At 39.8% G+C, this 16,737-nt stretch overlaps 2 protein-coding genes across 2 annotated transcripts in view; one reads left to right on the top strand and one right to left on the bottom strand.

Annotated features, from left to right (window-relative positions):
• LOC129456055 (nuclear GTPase SLIP-GC) overlaps positions 1–15,627 on the top strand; it is a 32,656-nt gene extending 17,029 nt beyond the window's left edge. The window contains exon 18 of the mRNA XM_073858145.1: positions 15,195–15,627. Coding sequence (XP_073714246.1) covers positions 15,195–15,250 — 56 coding nt within the window. The 3' untranslated portion in view covers positions 15,251–15,627. The remainder of the gene's footprint in view (positions 1–15,194) is intronic.
• Positions 4,738–12,079, bottom strand: LOC129421151 (uncharacterized). The gene is made up of 4 exons (XM_055176472.2): positions 11,860–12,079; positions 11,629–11,776; positions 11,483–11,540; positions 4,738–11,396 (listed from the first exon to the last, which is right to left on the bottom strand). Exon 4 carries the CDS (start codon positions 10,964–10,966, stop codon positions 6,836–6,838), a length of 4,131 nt encoding a protein of 1,376 aa, XP_055032447.2. The 5' UTR covers positions 10,967–11,396; positions 11,483–11,540; positions 11,629–11,776; positions 11,860–12,079; the 3' UTR covers positions 4,738–6,835.
• Positions 15,628–16,737: the final 1,110 nt, after the last annotated feature.

Below are 16,737 nucleotides of genomic sequence, written 5' to 3'. Positions count from 1 at the left end.
ACAGATGAGCTAGTAGACGATAATTGTGAAAAACTTGTCAACGATTGTGTGGACTCCTGGAGTAAAATCTGCTGAGTTTGAATTGACATCGCCTTTCAAATGGGGAACCTGTGCTTTACCGGACTGATTAAAAATATGTTTAAAAACCATTATAAACATGAACTGGTTAATCTCTTATGTAGCGTGATATCTCTAGAAACTGACTCTGATTTCAAACCTGATGCTTGTGAAAGCAGCAAACGTGTGACCAGTCTCAAACAACAAATGTCTGATGTGCGAGATATTGCTACGTCATGGGATACCATGGTCCAGATGTGTGTTAATGCCGAAGAGCAACCTTGTATTTTTATTAAAAAAACTCTAGATTTGATGTATAAAAGTCATGATGATTTTTACATAGGAGATGTAATCACAATGTCTACATATGTAATTGATTTATGCATTGCTGTGATTTTAAAGAATCCACAATTTAATGTGTGTGAAGTTGTCGCAACAGCTGCTGAATATATGATTGATAAAAAAATTGTTTCATGTATACACTTTTTATGGTATTTAGACACCCTGTAATGGCTTTCTGTATTATCGTTGTTGTGTGAAAATAAAAAAGACTATTTACCCAAATCTCACGCATTACTTATTTGTGGTCTGATGAGACGACATCATGTCGGCAGAACTCATGAGTAAGGTTTATTACACACCCTCCAACCCGGGGTCCTTAGGTGGTAAAAATCGTTTAAAACAAGCTGTTTTAAAAGATTACGATGTACGTTTAAATGATGAGGAAGTTTCAGAATGGGTCTCCTCACAGGATGCCTACACGTTACATAGACAGGCTCCTCTTAAATTCAAAAGAAACAGAGTGATTGTTTATGGGATAGACATGCAGTTTCAAGCTGATTTGGTCGATATGTCTGCATATTCCAAGGAAAATGACGACACAAAATTTTTACTCACATGCATAGATGTGTTTAGTAAATATGCATGGACTCGGGTCTTAAAGAACAAAAGCGGCCTTGAGGTCGCTAAGGCTTTTGAGTCAATACTTGGGGAAGGCCGGGTGCCTCAAAAAATACAGACGGATCAGGGGAAATAATTTTTTAACAAACATTTTCAAGAAGTTGTTAAAAAATATAATATTCATCATTTTGCCGTCGCATCGGATTTAAAAGCTTCTGTGGTTGAAAGGTTTAATCGTAGCCTCAAAAACTTGATGTGGCGTTTTTTAACAGCCACAAACTCCAGGAGATATATTGACGTGTTACAAGATATCACGCGGGGCTACAACACCAGTTATCACAGGAGTATTAAGATGAGACCCGTGGATGTCAACAAAGATATTGAACACGTTGTGTTTGAAAATCTGTATGGACCTGCAGGAGTGCGACGAGACAAACCCGCGTGTTTTAAATACAAGATCGGTGATGTTGTTAGAATCTCCAAAGTTAGGGGTCCATTCGCGAAAGGTTATGAACAGAATTACACAGAAGAGTATTTTACAATCGCAGAGTGTATACCCAGGGATCCGCCGGTCTACAAACTACATGATTATGACAACGATGTTATCGATGGTCGGTTTTACGAACAAGAATTACAAAAAATATCTGTGTGTGAAAACAAACCATTTAAGGTAGAAAAAATCTTAGACAAGAAAAAACGTGGCAAAAAAATACTGGTTTTAGTGAAATGGCTCGGATGGCCTGATAAATTTAATAGTTGGGTCGAAGAAAAAGATGTGGTCGATATACAGAATCCTTAAAAAGGGGGAACTCACGTAGAATAAAGGCAGTCCAATAAAAAATAGACATGGGTGAGGGTGGCTTTTATGTTACATTACCATGCAACGCATCTTCTGGTGTCTACACCAACAATACTATCTCAAATTATAGGACCGTGTTAGGCAATCCTATAAACCTGAGGGGCAAATGGGAGGTGGGGATTGTTGAAATTGAATATCCTAGAACATGGTACACATTTAGTACCGAAGACGCATTTTTTGATTTAAATACAGAAGTAGGAGCGTCCAATATTTTCAACGACACCAAGCGACACTTTATAAAAGCTGGATATTATGAAAATGTCACATCGGTGGTTAGTGAAATAAATAAGGCTCTAAACCCTAACGGATTCATGGGGTATGATAACATAAGAAACAAGGTATTTTTAAAAGCACCGCCCGGTATCTCGTTAATGTTTAGCGGCAAGTTGGCTGTCATTTTAGGACTGCGACCTAATGTGCCTATAGGGATAGCAATGCGAGCCCCTGCCCCTCCTGAGCCTATAAAGGATGTTGTGACGAGAGCGCCGTATCAGGCAGACATAAACGGTGGTTTCTATACGCTCTATATCTATACTGACATTATCGAATATCAGGCAGTAGGTGATGCATATGTACCGCTCCTAGGATGTGTACATATAACTGGTGAAAACAACAACATCGTCAGTATTAGATACGACAAACCTCATTACGTACCTACAAACAAGTCCGTTATCACAGAAATTGCTATTGAAGTAAAGGACGATCAAAACAAAGACGTTGCGTTTTCTTACGGTAAAGTGTGTGTTAAACTACATTTTAGACCCGTGAAGCAGTCATCCTTTTAATATTCAGTAATGGCTTATTTTAATAATAATTATAACGCAAACCCCGAGCGCTACGTGACATATTATACAAACCAGGCTGGAAATGGACTGCCTGGGTATGCGGGTGGTGGGGTCATGTACGGCAATGGGCTGGGAGGTCTTTTCAGAGGACTGTTTAGATTCGCTATACCCTTGTTGAAGCGTGGTTTTAACATAGCCAAACCGCATCTTAAATCTGCTGCGAAAAACATATTTAGTGATGTCGTTAGCAATACGATGTCAGGCTCTTTCAACAACCATGATCAAGACGGTTCGGGTTTGATGGTTATGTCTCGCAAACGCACGTATAGGCCGCCGGGCGCCAAAAGGAGTGGCCACAAACCAAAGAAAGCACATGGTACAGTCAAGAAATCATCAGTTGCAAAGCGTAAGCGCAAGGTACCAGCAAAAAAAACCACCGGCAAAGAGAGTTAAAACAATCTTCTAGATCATGGCTCTGCTACACAATATGTCAGAAGAGTGTATTAAATCCGAACTGGATTTATTCACGGTACCTCTGACTCAGACATCTATTGAAAAAAATACATATGTAGAAATACCTCCTTTATCCGCGCTATCAGACACAGCCCCGTTGGAATTTTTTATAGCAGGAACCGGGGAGGATTATATCGATTTAAATAACACATTGCTGTTTTTGAGGGTGAAAATTACTAATCCTAACGGTACGGACATTGCCGCCGGAGCGCCTGTTGGGTTAGTGAATTATCCTATTGGAAGTTTGTTTGCCCAAACGGACGTGTCGCTCGGGGACCGATTAATTTCGCAGAGTTCCAGCACGCATCCTTATCGTTGCATCATAGAGTGTCTGTTAAACTATGGAACAGACGCTCTCGAGACGACGTTCTCCTCTGGACTATATTATAAAGATTCTCCGGGGCATATGGATGCGACAGATCCAGCTGCCGGAAATAGAGGTCTAACAAAGAGAGCTGCCTTTACAGAGTCCAGCAATATCGTAGAGCTATTAGGACCCATTCACAGCGATATATTCTTTCAAGAAAAATTGTTGCTTAACGGAGTAGATGTTAAAATCCGTATGACTAGGGCCAAAGATGAGTTTTGTTTGATGAGAAACGATAATGTAAACTACAGAATAAACATTGTTTCAGCATCTCTGTTTGTTAAAAAAGTATCAGTGTCACCAGCTGTGAGGCTGGGCCACGCTCAGGCTCTGTTATCAGCAACAGCAAAATACCCCATCGACAGAGTGTGTTTGAAAAACTTCTCCATACCCGCTGGTTCCCGCGTATGTAACCAAGAAAACTTATTTTTAGGAACCCTACCCAAATCCATCGTTCTGGCGATGGTTGATAATGACGCCTTTACAGGCGCTTATAATAAAAACCCATTTGCATTTAAAAACTACGACCTGGAATTCTTAGCGGTCTATACAGACGGCGTTCAGACACCTTCAAAGCCTTTCCAGCCTGACTTTGGCAGCGGTTCTGCTGTAAGGGAGTTTTACCAACTAGCATTGGCTTCGGGAAAACATTTGAAAAATCAAGCTCTGTCTATCGATAGAGAGGCCTTTCTGCACGGATATACACTCTACGCGTTCAACCTCACACCAGATGAAGAATGCGGGCGTCACGTGTCACTAGTCAAATCCGGCAATATCAGATTAGAACTTCGTTTTAGGCAGCCTCTCCAAAATACGATAACGCTGATAGTGTATGCGATTTATGATTCAATTCTGGAAATATCTAATCGTCGGCAGGTTATGATTGATTACTATTAATCATGAACACCTTGCAACTAACGAGCCTGATGGATAAAATTTCATGCAACACACATTTCCTAGGAGTGGTGCCGTGTGACCATTTACCAGTCGACCCTTTAAGAACATTGCCGGCCATGGTCATAATCAACACCCACCCGTCCGGACTCCCCGGGGAACACTGGTTAGCTATTTACATAAACAAATACGGTGTGGGTTGTTTTTTTGACAGTTTTGGCAACAGACCGGATCATTACCGTTTTCCCCATCAAATCAATGACTTTTTAAATCTCAATTCTGTAACGATGCAATACTCTGCCAAGCAAGTACAAGACTTCTCAGCAGATACCTGTGGTCAGCATTGTGTTTTTTTCCTGTATCATATGTGCATGGATCGTGAATATGAAAATGTTTTAAAAAAGTATACAGATGATCTGATTAAAAACGATAATATGGTATCGTGTTTTGTGAAAAAACTAAAACCCTCTGATTGTTATAAAAATATGTTTAAATGTGTTCAGTGTGTGCAAACGGGTGACATGTTTGTGTAATGTTTTTGTTTAATCAATAAAAACACTATTAGTCAAGACAAGATTCTTCAGAATTTTTTTTTTATTTATGAATACAACCATTCAACAACAACAACAACAACAACAACAACAACAACAACAACAATGTAAAACATTAGAAACGTAACCATTTGTTATAATCTAGTTTGGGTGATTTAAACAGGGGTTCATCCGGCAGAATGGCTGCCCGAGCCCGAGATCTGCGTTTTTTACTTTTTCCATAATGAGCCGACACACCAGGTGATGTCCCCGATTTAAAAGACTGAACAGCCTGTCTAACGGCATGGTTTGGTAGTATAGAATAAGGCAAATTCAACAACGAGATCGCCTCTAAAAACTCTGACCAACCTACAGGTCTGTGTTCGTCTCTGATCTTATGCGATGCGGTAACGCTTTTCACCAAATCAAACAAATGGGACCCGTGTATAGGACTTCCCCTAAACACAAATTCCCCTGAACCTGTCCATGAAGTTACATCTTTAGCTTTAGACATTTTATCTAAAATGTACCTGATGTTTTTTAAACTTTTTTGCGGTGCGTTGTTTAACACATCAGCCACAACATCGTCTGCGGCATTATCCTTAACATCCAAAGTAGTTTGTTCCTTATCTGTGTGATCAGATGGGGGAAGGCTTAATGTTAAAGTGTTGACTTCCCGGTCTCTGTGTTTGGCGATTGTTAAAAATCTCTGTAAGGCGTTCGAGTACAACTTTGCTTTTTCATAAACATCCAAATCATTTCTGTGCAAAATATTTCGTATAGATTCATCCATATCGCTCTCGACGCTCTGTTGAATAGACTCGCGAGGCGATTCGGTCTTTAGTTTATCCAGCTGGTGCTGCGGTACTAGATACATTTTCTCCGCAAATTCCATTCTCTGGTTTTATCTAGAGGCAATCAGGCTTGTAATAAAAGGGATAGCGACCCTTAGGAGGGGAAGAAGGAAACCCCCCTGCTGGTTTATCAAACGTCTCTTTCTTCCGACACTAATCTTCTTGTCCGCAACGATTTTTAGCTCACGTTTCTTCTTTTTCAATTTTTGGTATTGTACATGTTTTAGGGGTATATGACCGTGTAATAAATTAAGAGCTAGTTCGCACAATGCCACCACGAGATCATCCGTAGCAGATTGTAGAATAACGCGTCTCTGTTTGGGTGTTGATTTTAATAGAAGTTTTAAAAGAGGGAGGTTTCTACAAAGTCTATCAGACATTTTCACGTTCTCTGTTTTCTTTTCCGGACGTACACCACTGGATACGGTGAAAGCAAATCTGTTCTGAGACGATACAGCTCCGGTGTTTTGGCTTTATAGTCAATCATAAGATAACCAAAAGGCTGACTGGTGGCGTCTTTGTAAGCCTCCATAAAATATTTTGTTTCTCCGGGGTACATCTGTCTGGCTAGAACCATGACCTGATTTGTGTCTCTGGGGTTTTTAAAAAGAATTAGATAATTTGTGTTCAAAGCTATTGTCCTGCTCGACTTTCCCTGGCAAAATAAATTCTGTACAATATAAATAACGCTCAAGTTTCTGTGGTGTACATACTGAGTGAATGCCTTTTCCACTTCAATGTTTCCAGAAGCATCACGCATGACATCGTCTAGAATTAGCAGAGATGTTTTATTAACAGGAAACAAATGATCGTCATTCAGAGTCTGCGGTATCCCTTCAATGAATTTAATTTGGTACATTTTTGATATTTCTTCATACATTTTTTGCCAACATTCATATATAATTACAATATTCTCAATCTTTTCAGAAATCAAATTTACAGCATTTTCCAACAACATCTTAACAAAGATTGATTTCCCACTGTTGGATGGTCCTGCTACAATTAAAGAGAAGGGATGCTGTAGCCTAAAGTCATGGCCTTTAGCATCCCGTACACCTTTATGCCCAAAAACGTTATCAAAATCCATACGGAAACGTTGTCAATTCTTTTTTGTTTATTACTCGCTTGTTGTATACGAGCTTAAACTTCTTCACAACTGTTTTGTTGTGGAGCGTGAGGTGTCTTTTATTCCTCACAATGCTGTCAGCAGAGGCTAGCACGTGTCTGTCAGGATCACCCTCATTAACATAATCACGGACAAGATCAACCAGTGTGTCTAATGTGATAATTTGGGAGTTTGTATAATTTTGCACAATGCCTTTGGCCTTTAGGACCGTGCGCCCCTTTGCGGTGCGGTAGGCGTATGTTTTTGGCCCGCACGACACAAACTCGACCGCAAAATCATCATCCCCAATTTCATCAGTCAAATTACCTAGATACGGCCCCAACGGAGGATCCCAGTCGCCGTCTTTAGACGTGAAAATCACGCTGTCTGTATCGCTGTAAAGCACACGCTCATTGAGCCTGTCCATAAGATCATACAATTCTAGACGCGCGTGGGCTGTAGTAAAGGCGCCAAGAAATATGTTTATGTCACGCGTGCGCGCGCCTTTGCCGTCCGGATGGATCCATTGCACTAGAGCTACCTTGTCTGACACAAACGAAAAGTGTTTAATCTCGTACGCCATGCCAAAAATGTATCTCGTAAACTCTTCCGGATCTGAGAGCAACACAGTGTTGGGGAGATTTTCTCGCATAGAAAAACGACCCCACAAGCTGTTTAGCAACAACTTATTGATAGAACGCCTCGCGGGGTTAAGGCTTATCTTATCAGGATTCATTTGTATACCCTCTTTCTCAAAGTAATCAGCAATGTACGCCTCTTTGTCCTGATCTGTCACTACGTGTGCGGGGTACCCACTGGCCTCTTGCTTGTATTGTAAAAATGTTTTGACATATTCACAAAACAAGGTCTCTGAGGATTGGGGAAAATGCCACACTTCATCCACTTTTGTCACGACGTAACCCTTCTCGATAGCCTTTAACAGCTCGAGACTGACCCAACACCCTGAAAGCATTCGCTTCTCATCTGTGTGATCGCAGGGGGTCGTCTGATTCTGCTCCTCACAGCAGGTTGCGCAGAGAGGGAAATTCAGTTTATTATTGGCCCTGTATGGGAGCACAGGGTGCAGCAGTTTTCTTGGGGGTAACACTGATGCTTTGATAAGTCCGTAATAATTTTCAAGGGGTTCAAAGTCCTTTAAAATTATCTGTGGATGCCCTATCGGGTAACACTTCTTGGCCTGACAGAAGGGGTACAGACTTGTAAAATCAACATATCTGATTTTCTCACCTTCAGCGGCTTTATGATAGAGTTTGTACGCGTTAGTACGACCGCCAAATAGAGCGTCGCGGGGTTTCAGTCTCTCGGGGTGCGTGTAAGTGGCCATAAAGGCGATTACGTCAGGATCAGTCCGCTTAGCAGCGTTCCATTCACACTCCCACATCACCTCGACATTCAACCCATACGCCTTCTCCAAAACCTCCATTTTGGCCTCATGCTGTCTTCTGTGTACAGCGTGCGTCAATTTTGTCACAGGATGAATGTCATATTCTTTAAATTTGCAAGAGTGACTGTGCCACAAACACCCTAAATATTCTAAAATATGAATTTTACCATCCTTTTGGAACGCACCATCGACATGGTAGGACCCGAACGACATCTCGCCACGATTTAACGCATGCTGGACATCGACGCTTCGTGAATGGCTGACATATTCAAGCCATTCGATGGAGGCGTTTGAATAGGCTTTGTTTTTAGTCAGGTAGGCACCGTTGTGCGTCAACGCTAGTGTGTCTCTCTCCAGATAATGGGTCTTGTACACTGCCATGCAGCACGATGCCAGAGTTGTGTATCTGAAGGGGTCAAGTGCTGTGCATTGTATAAACTCATCACGATATTTCATGCATGCCTCTCTCAACAAAACAACATCGTTCTTGCCGTAAAGAGCCAGCTCTTTTTTAAAGTCAAAGACTTCACCCTCTACGGTCTTGTACCATTCATCAAACTGTTCCCTCTCCTTCTCTGACATTGTGTCATATCCGTACATTTTTTTGTCCGGATATGGACCTATGTAGTTTTCATTCTCCACCCGGTTAAAGTGATGTGGAAAATAGCCCTTTTCTGCACAGGTCAGATTCATGGCAGATGCAGTTTTGGCTAGACGCATTGGGAGGAATGAGAAGCTATCGAGAAATCTTTGCTTGTAGCTTTCGTCAAACATTAATATCAAACGACATCCTTGCATCGTGATTTTAAGAGTGAGCCCCACCTTTGTGAAATATTCCAAAAGTATAAAATTGTCAAAGCCAGAAGCGTTGTGGGCTATCCATGTGTAGTTGGTGTACCTAGGGTGTCTGAATCTCTGTACGAGTTGTGCGACGCAGTCGGGTCCCTCTGCTGTGAATTCTTCACCCGCAAAAGTGATGGCGCAAACAAAGTTTGCAACATGCTTACCACCCTCGTAACGAGTCTCGAAATCATAGAAGATATATTTCTCACTGGGTTTCTCGAGCCTTAAGGGCTGAATAAAACATTGATGATCCCCATCGGGTATCATCTCCATGCCACAATGCAGGCACTTCTCCGGCATGCATTTGTGCGGTTTTGGTTTATCACCGCTAATGTAATAGCATCGATTACATGTCGGACAGTATTTGGTCACGTCACACTGGGCAAACTGCTGACTCAGTGCTGGTTTTTTATGCATCTCATAACAGTATTCTGATTTGCAGTACCTCAAACAATCACCACAGTGTATCGTCTTCGCGGGGTGTTTGTAGCAGTCGGGGGCATTGCATATGTCACATGCGTAAATGCATCTATGATTCCTTTTATTAGAAAAACCATTGTAGCAATAGTCGCAGACGTACTTACACCCGATAAAAGCCCTCAAATTTTTTATCATGAAATAATGACTATCGGACAGATAGAGAAACACCGTCTTGTAGTGGGGCTTATCTTTGGTCATGTATTTTTCCAATGCACCGGTGCTTGATCTGTGGAAAACTACAATTTTGATGTTTAACAATCTCTCAAACAATGCGACGTCATTAAAGCGTATCATGTCTTGGATTGAAAATCCAGCGGCATTTTGAATGGAAGCAGCTATGGGCACTAATTCAGGGTCTGTTTTTTGGGGATTCAAAAAGTGTGCCAGACAAAGTGCAAAGCATAGCTTGTCAGACATATTAGCGGGGCAAAAAAGATTCATTCTATTTCTTTTTATAACATCGCTGTGTGCTAGATCACGGAATTTCCTGCGATCACCGACACCACCATTTTTGCTTCTGACAATAGACACCTTTAACATTAGATTGTCATCAACCCGCACGTCTGCGTTGCTTTGCATGATATTTTCAAGTTGATCTGTGAAGGCAGAGACGCTATAATCGTTGGCTGGCGTAAGCAGCGCATTAACGTCGGATGTTAAAGTTTCTCCACTTAGTAATACATGTATTATTCCCCCATCGCCCGCAAATATTCTAGATAGAGAGACTATTTCATTCAGAACACCATCCAAAAATAGCACGTACGATGCCATATCTGTAGAAGCTATTGACCTCAGATTTAAACTCCTAAGTATTTCCACACTGTTAAATCTTGTACGAGGAACGACGGTATAACCATTAAATTCACCCCCGTCTCTCACAAGTCTCTCAACATCTTCGGGCGTTAACCCCATATCATCCAATTCAGAATTGTGGTGGGGGTCGTCCGACCCCTCACCACCGTGTTGAACATGTAAATTCTCGGATGCCCCATCGAGAACCTGCTGATCGTTTAGATCAGCGACTGGAGCCTCTGGTTCAATTTGATTATTGATAAAAGCAGTATCTGAAACCCCAGGTTCAATCTGCTGATTTATAAATCCAGCTTCTGGAATCTCAAAAACCTGATGCGTATTTAAAACATCAGGATCTAAGACCATACTCGGCTCTGGAGGGGGCTGTGAACGGGGATCGACCATACTTATCAAGTCTGCGAATCCGTCTACATTACTTTGATTTCCATTCATAGCTCTGACAGTTTCTATCAGTATTTGCATTCCCAATTCATAATCAACTATATCAAACGTGGATTCATTGCGCCTTATAATTTTATTCGCCTGGTCACAGCCAGAGTCAGAATAACGTTTTTGGGCCATTTACCACAATATTCGGAATCACAGTGAAAACCCAAAATATTCAAATAATCAAACAACGTAAACACAATAAAACTATACCAAAAAATATAACGAGTATAAAATATCAAAAACAAACAATATATTTAAAACAATGAAAAACTCTAAGCCAAAATGAGTATAAAAACGGATTATATAAACGATGAAAAATAAAACAATGTATTAAGAACACAAGTTTAAAACCACAGTAAAACAATTTATAATAGTCACTTACCCATGTGATTTTAAAAAGCGACCAGCTCTGTGGACAAATCAACACAGGTATCCAGTATCCGAAATGTTTTAAATCCAATATGTCACAAAATGTTTAAAATGTTCGAAGTCAAGTCCATAAAGTCTCTGATTTTTCTCTTTTTTAAAGACACGTCCAAAGCGTTGTGGTCTGTATCCTAAACTGTAAACAGATAAAACATATTATTATAAAAATATCTAAATAAGCCATATTTGTTTAAAACTTTTTCTAATGCAGTATAAGCGTACCGTGGAGATCCGCTCTAGATCTTGCAACGATATCCAAACTTTGCCGTCGATATCCAAACTGTTAACAGATAACATCTGATATTAGAAAATATTAAAATAAAACATCTTGTTTAAAACACATGTAACAGGATTAAATAAATACACACCGGTCGGCACGAGTCACTCGGCGTCTCTTTGTCCTACGCAGCGGGAGGTTCCAAGGTACCGGCCTGTTTGATCAGTCTTTTTTTTTTGTTCATTCCACTCTTCTCAGCGATTTACCAGGAATAGTTAACACCAGTTTACACAATTTCGCTGCAAGGCCAGAGATCGAATTTTTAGTTTTTAAATAATCACACAATATGTTGGAATGACCCCAGTAAAACACATATACGTACCACCAGGTTTGAGTATACCAGCACTGCTCCATCCAAACTGATCCCGGAGATCTCTTGTCGCTCCCCAATAAAGGTTCGGTCATAAACTTTCAAAGATTACATCACACGACCCCCACACAAACACACTGATATAATATCAGCATCAGAAACATTGTGTCTGATCAGAAACTAAAGAAAATAGTTCGATAGAAAATATCGGCTTTAAGTTTAACCAGATACATCTAATATCTATATATATATATATATATATATATATATATATATATATATTTGATTCTTGCACGACTTTAAAGAAACTTTTGATGTTACAAAACTTTAGATTCAACAACACACATCGCTGTGTGACAGGCTGTATTGAGACGCGCAGTGGGGGCGAGAGAGAGAGAGAGAGAGAGAGAGAGATCGCCGACAGCACAGGTCCGCCCGCGAAACCACGCAGTCCAAAACCACAAACCCCATTCCTGACAGCAACAAACATGACAGCATAGGCCCGACACAAAACACACACACAGGAAAACAACGAGCTGATTGACACATCGTAAAACACGCACAGGATACTCGCTGTCTAAAGCCCTTGATATACGATTCTCAAACCTAGACAGATTGTACAGCTTTTGATTGATAGTCCCGCCCCCTGTCAAAGGGGGTCATAAATCAATCAAATTTTGACATATACCGGTCCCATATAACTACTAACTTCACATACGGACTCTGGGAATGCCAAAGACTTATTTTACAAATTAAAAAAATGTCATTATATGACCCCTTTAACTAACAGCTCCAGCTGCGCAAACCATAATTTTGCCGTTAAAAGCCGACTGAACTTACTAAAGACACGCAGTAGATATTTAGCTCTGAAAGGGTGTTATTTTTGCGACCTTATTGCATATGCATTTGTAGAAGTTTTCCTTTTAGAAGCAATGGGAGGAGAGTATTAAATTTTGCCAGAGGAACATACTTTTTTACAAATATAAAAAATATATAGTTTTGCCAAACCTATGCTATGTTTAATTTGCTGAAGAAAAGAGGAGGAGAAGTCACGAGAAGAAGTCAAATCAGGTTTTTCAAAACTTCTTTAACCCTTCATCTTGCGTCCTCCAAGTGCTTTTATTTGGGTGGAATTTCACACTCCGCAGTCCGCATTTTCATTGCGATGTCCTGCCGAGGTTTCTGTACTAATTTGCGCTGCTCTTAGTAGATTGCAGTGGTCATTATGGAAATATGCTTATGTCATTATTGTGCCTGTGTATTTTATTTGCCCCTTTGTAGTAAATCACACGCAAATCGTTCTTGAGTTAGACATCGCTATTGCGTTATGGAGCATGCAGCGCATTTACTCACGACGGCGTATAATATTAATGATAAGATTTAAATTACATTTAGGCCTAAAGTTGTCCTTTTTACAATGCTTTCCTCACAAAAATCAATCTTATATAAATGACTGGACAAACGAAAGACATTTTTATTAAAAGTAAATGAGATCAAAGCAAAATCTAAATCTTTTCGCGTACCCCCTGGAAACTCTTCACGTACCCCCTGGGGTACACGTACCCCCGGTTGGGAATCACTGGCCTAGTCTGATTAAAATAATCACCAAAACACGATAATGATTCTGCATCCTTTAGTATCATTGGCGACCGAAAGTGCATAATGTAATAACGCTTAGTTAAACAAATAAGTGCAGCAAACGTGAGTTAACACTGAGTTAACAAAGTGGGTTAAACATACTGCGGTAAAAATGTGTAGTTTTTAATAACATGATACAGTTAAGCAGCATCACACATCACCGTTGAAATCTGACAGATTTCATGACAGTTCACTAAACAAGTAATTAATATTAAGCCACTTACATTTTAGACGCAGTGTTGACTGTTTTTGTTGTTTCAGCAATGAAAATAGTCGAAAGATAACAGCAGAACAATAACGTATCAGTCTCACTGCAGGCAGCACTCAATCGTGTCTTAACGTTAGCGGTGGCGCTTTGCTTAGCAAACAACCAAACATTTCCACGCTCACTACCGACAAACCAATTAAATACATTTAAAATATTTTCTTTTTTAAATCAGACCAAACACATTTTTATTTTTATTCAGGAGTTATATATATATACAAAACAATAACTTTTAATTAATAACAGTAGCCTATTGATAAAAAAGGTGTAAAGCAAGGACTGGTTGGTGGGACATGGAGCTGGTGAACAGGTGAAGGGAGACCGCAGGCTTGTCCAGGGCGGGCACTAGTGACTCACAGGGCGGGCCCGGCCCCCTAAAGCCCGCCCATGGCGCCGGGACTGAAACCCTCTGGTCTTGTTTCTTTCTTCAGAGGCCTTTCTCTTTTTGTCATACAATTCATAGACACTTATTCTCTTGCTACCCTCAGACATTTCGAAAAAACAACCCTGATGAGAATTCAATGAATGGCTTAATGAATGGCTGAAACCGTAGCCCACCACACATATACACCTGAAAGTGCGCATGTGCAGAAAGCGAACCTAGGGACAAGCACGTACGAGCACGCCTTATGTCAACATATCACCATATCACCAGAATGATTGACGACTGGGATGACCAATCTTGGTGATCCACCCGCAAAGAGAAAATCTTCCGCTATACCTTTAAGTGTGATTTATAGTCGTGCATAGGTTCTACGCTGTATCTATTCTGTAGGCTGTGCTTAGGCTAAACGTAACTCTGCGTAGCCTAAAGTGCACCCTTTGCAAAATTGTAACTGCTGCTGCTTAAGGGTTACTGGCCAAGCGCCGCCTTCTTTGGCTGTTTTACTGTACACGCATGGATACTGCCTACTAGCAGTTTGCACGTTTAAGTGCACTCGGCGCGGAGGATGATGCAGAAGTATAAATAAAAACCGTCACGTAGCCTAACCCTCGAGGCTACGCTGTAGAACTTACGCAGAACTATAATGAGCCCTTTATAAGGCCAGCAGGTGATGCTCACCATGTGGTCTGTAAGAGTCCTAATGCCTCATGATCCTATAAAGGAATTCTATTTAGGTTAAACCAAGGTCTGACTCTTTGTCATTATAAAATCACTGAGTGTTTCTCATGACTTGTCGTTGGGTAACCACCACAGGAACTTCTGCCGGCTATGGCCTTTTTCAATTCACATTTAATAAACTGTTACTCTACTACAGTGTGGTGGATGTTGTATCATCCTTAGGCGAAGATTTCCCAATGGTAGTTAAGAGAAATCCACCAAAGAGTGTAGATTGTGGCAAAAGTACTGTATACATATAAAGAATTATTGTAACTCTTTTATCCAAATCCACAAAGTATTCAGATATGTTCATGCAGTAATATATAATATGTTCTTTTATAGATGTTTCCAGAGAGATTGAAGATCTTGAGAAACTTTCAAATCAGCTGTCTGAATGAGAGAAGAACTGCACTACTCAAGGAATATGGAAAAGAATTCTCTTGTTTGGTAGTTTATCATTTTGTAGTTTAACTATAGCATTCATTTTCTTTATATTTTTTTATCAATTTATTATGGTACTTGTTAAGCTTTTTGATAGCTATTGATGCTGTAAAAATTATATCATATCATATCAACATATATTTGTATGTTAAGGAATAGGGTCAACTTATCACAAGTCAAAACTTAAAAAAGTAGTACTCTTGGACTTGGCTCATTCTCTTTATGCTTTTCTTCTTTACCTGAGCTCTGGACCATTAGGCCAAGACTCCAGTTCTCAATAGTGCCTCTCTTTTTTCTAAACTTTCTTTTTTCTCTCTTCTCTATACTATCAGGTATTATCTTATACACATTGGAAACAGTGGTAACACTTTAGTATAGGGACAAATTCTCACTTTTAACTAGTTTCTTATTAGTTTACATATTGTCTGTTTATAAGTGCTTATAAAGAACATATTAATGCCTTGTTCTGCATACCATATTGTACATCCCTTAACCCAATCCAATACCTAAACCTAACCGCCTAACAACTATCAGCTTTTAATTAGGAGTGAATTGGGAGTTTACTGAGGCAAAAGTCACAGTTAATAATCAATAAGTGTACTAAAGTGTTAGTGAAACAGTTAATTTTACTAGGTTTTATTTACTTTTTTAATGCATTTATAATGTAACCATTTCAATTGTACACTGTAAAAAAAATTCGTAGAAATTACAATGTTGTTGCAGCTGGGTTGCCGGTAATTTACCGTAGATTTAAATTTATGTTATTTACTGGCAAGAGTTTGTTTAAAGTTAAATACATTTGAAATATTAATAAGTCTTTATCTTTACAGAATAAAAATACACAATAACAGCCGTATGCAAAGCATTCTGGGAACCAGAAATCATCATCAACCTTTTTCTGTTTTTTGCTTCAGATTTTGTTTCCCAGAATGTTTTGCTTGATGCTTTTTTAGTTTTACTCTGTAAAGACAAAGACTTGTAAATTTTAAATGTTCGTTTAACTTTGAACAAAGTGTTGCCAGTGAGTGACATGGATTTGGATCTGCGGTGAGTTGCTGGCAACCCAGCTGCAATTTCTACTGATTTTTTTTACAGTGTAATTAAGTCAGTACAAATCTGTTGTTTAGTGTGATTTAATGTTAATTCTTAAACGCTACCGACTGCAGTAAAATATATTTATATTCTAATGCTCTGCCACATATTTTGCTATCATAACTGCGCTTATTTTTGTCATTGGTAAAAGTTGCAGAAGGGTGGTAATTGACAAGAAATACACAGTTTTGCTGTTAGCGTTTCTTAGTCATTTCTGTGTTTCTACAGCCTGAACCACCGTAGTGAATCCACCCACCCTTTAAGAGGCTTTGCCTATTAAGGCCTATGGGTTAAACCATTTCAAGTGTTTTTTAGACTTCTGTTTAGCCTTGCAATTATGTTTTATATTTGA

Source organism: Misgurnus anguillicaudatus, chromosome 20, assembly GCF_027580225.2.
Source record: "Misgurnus anguillicaudatus chromosome 20, ASM2758022v2, whole genome shotgun sequence".
NCBI lineage: Eukaryota > Metazoa > Chordata > Actinopteri > Cypriniformes > Cobitidae > Misgurnus > Misgurnus anguillicaudatus.
Note: the sequence above shows the minus strand (reverse complement) of the source record. Positions and strands in the feature narration are given on the sequence as shown.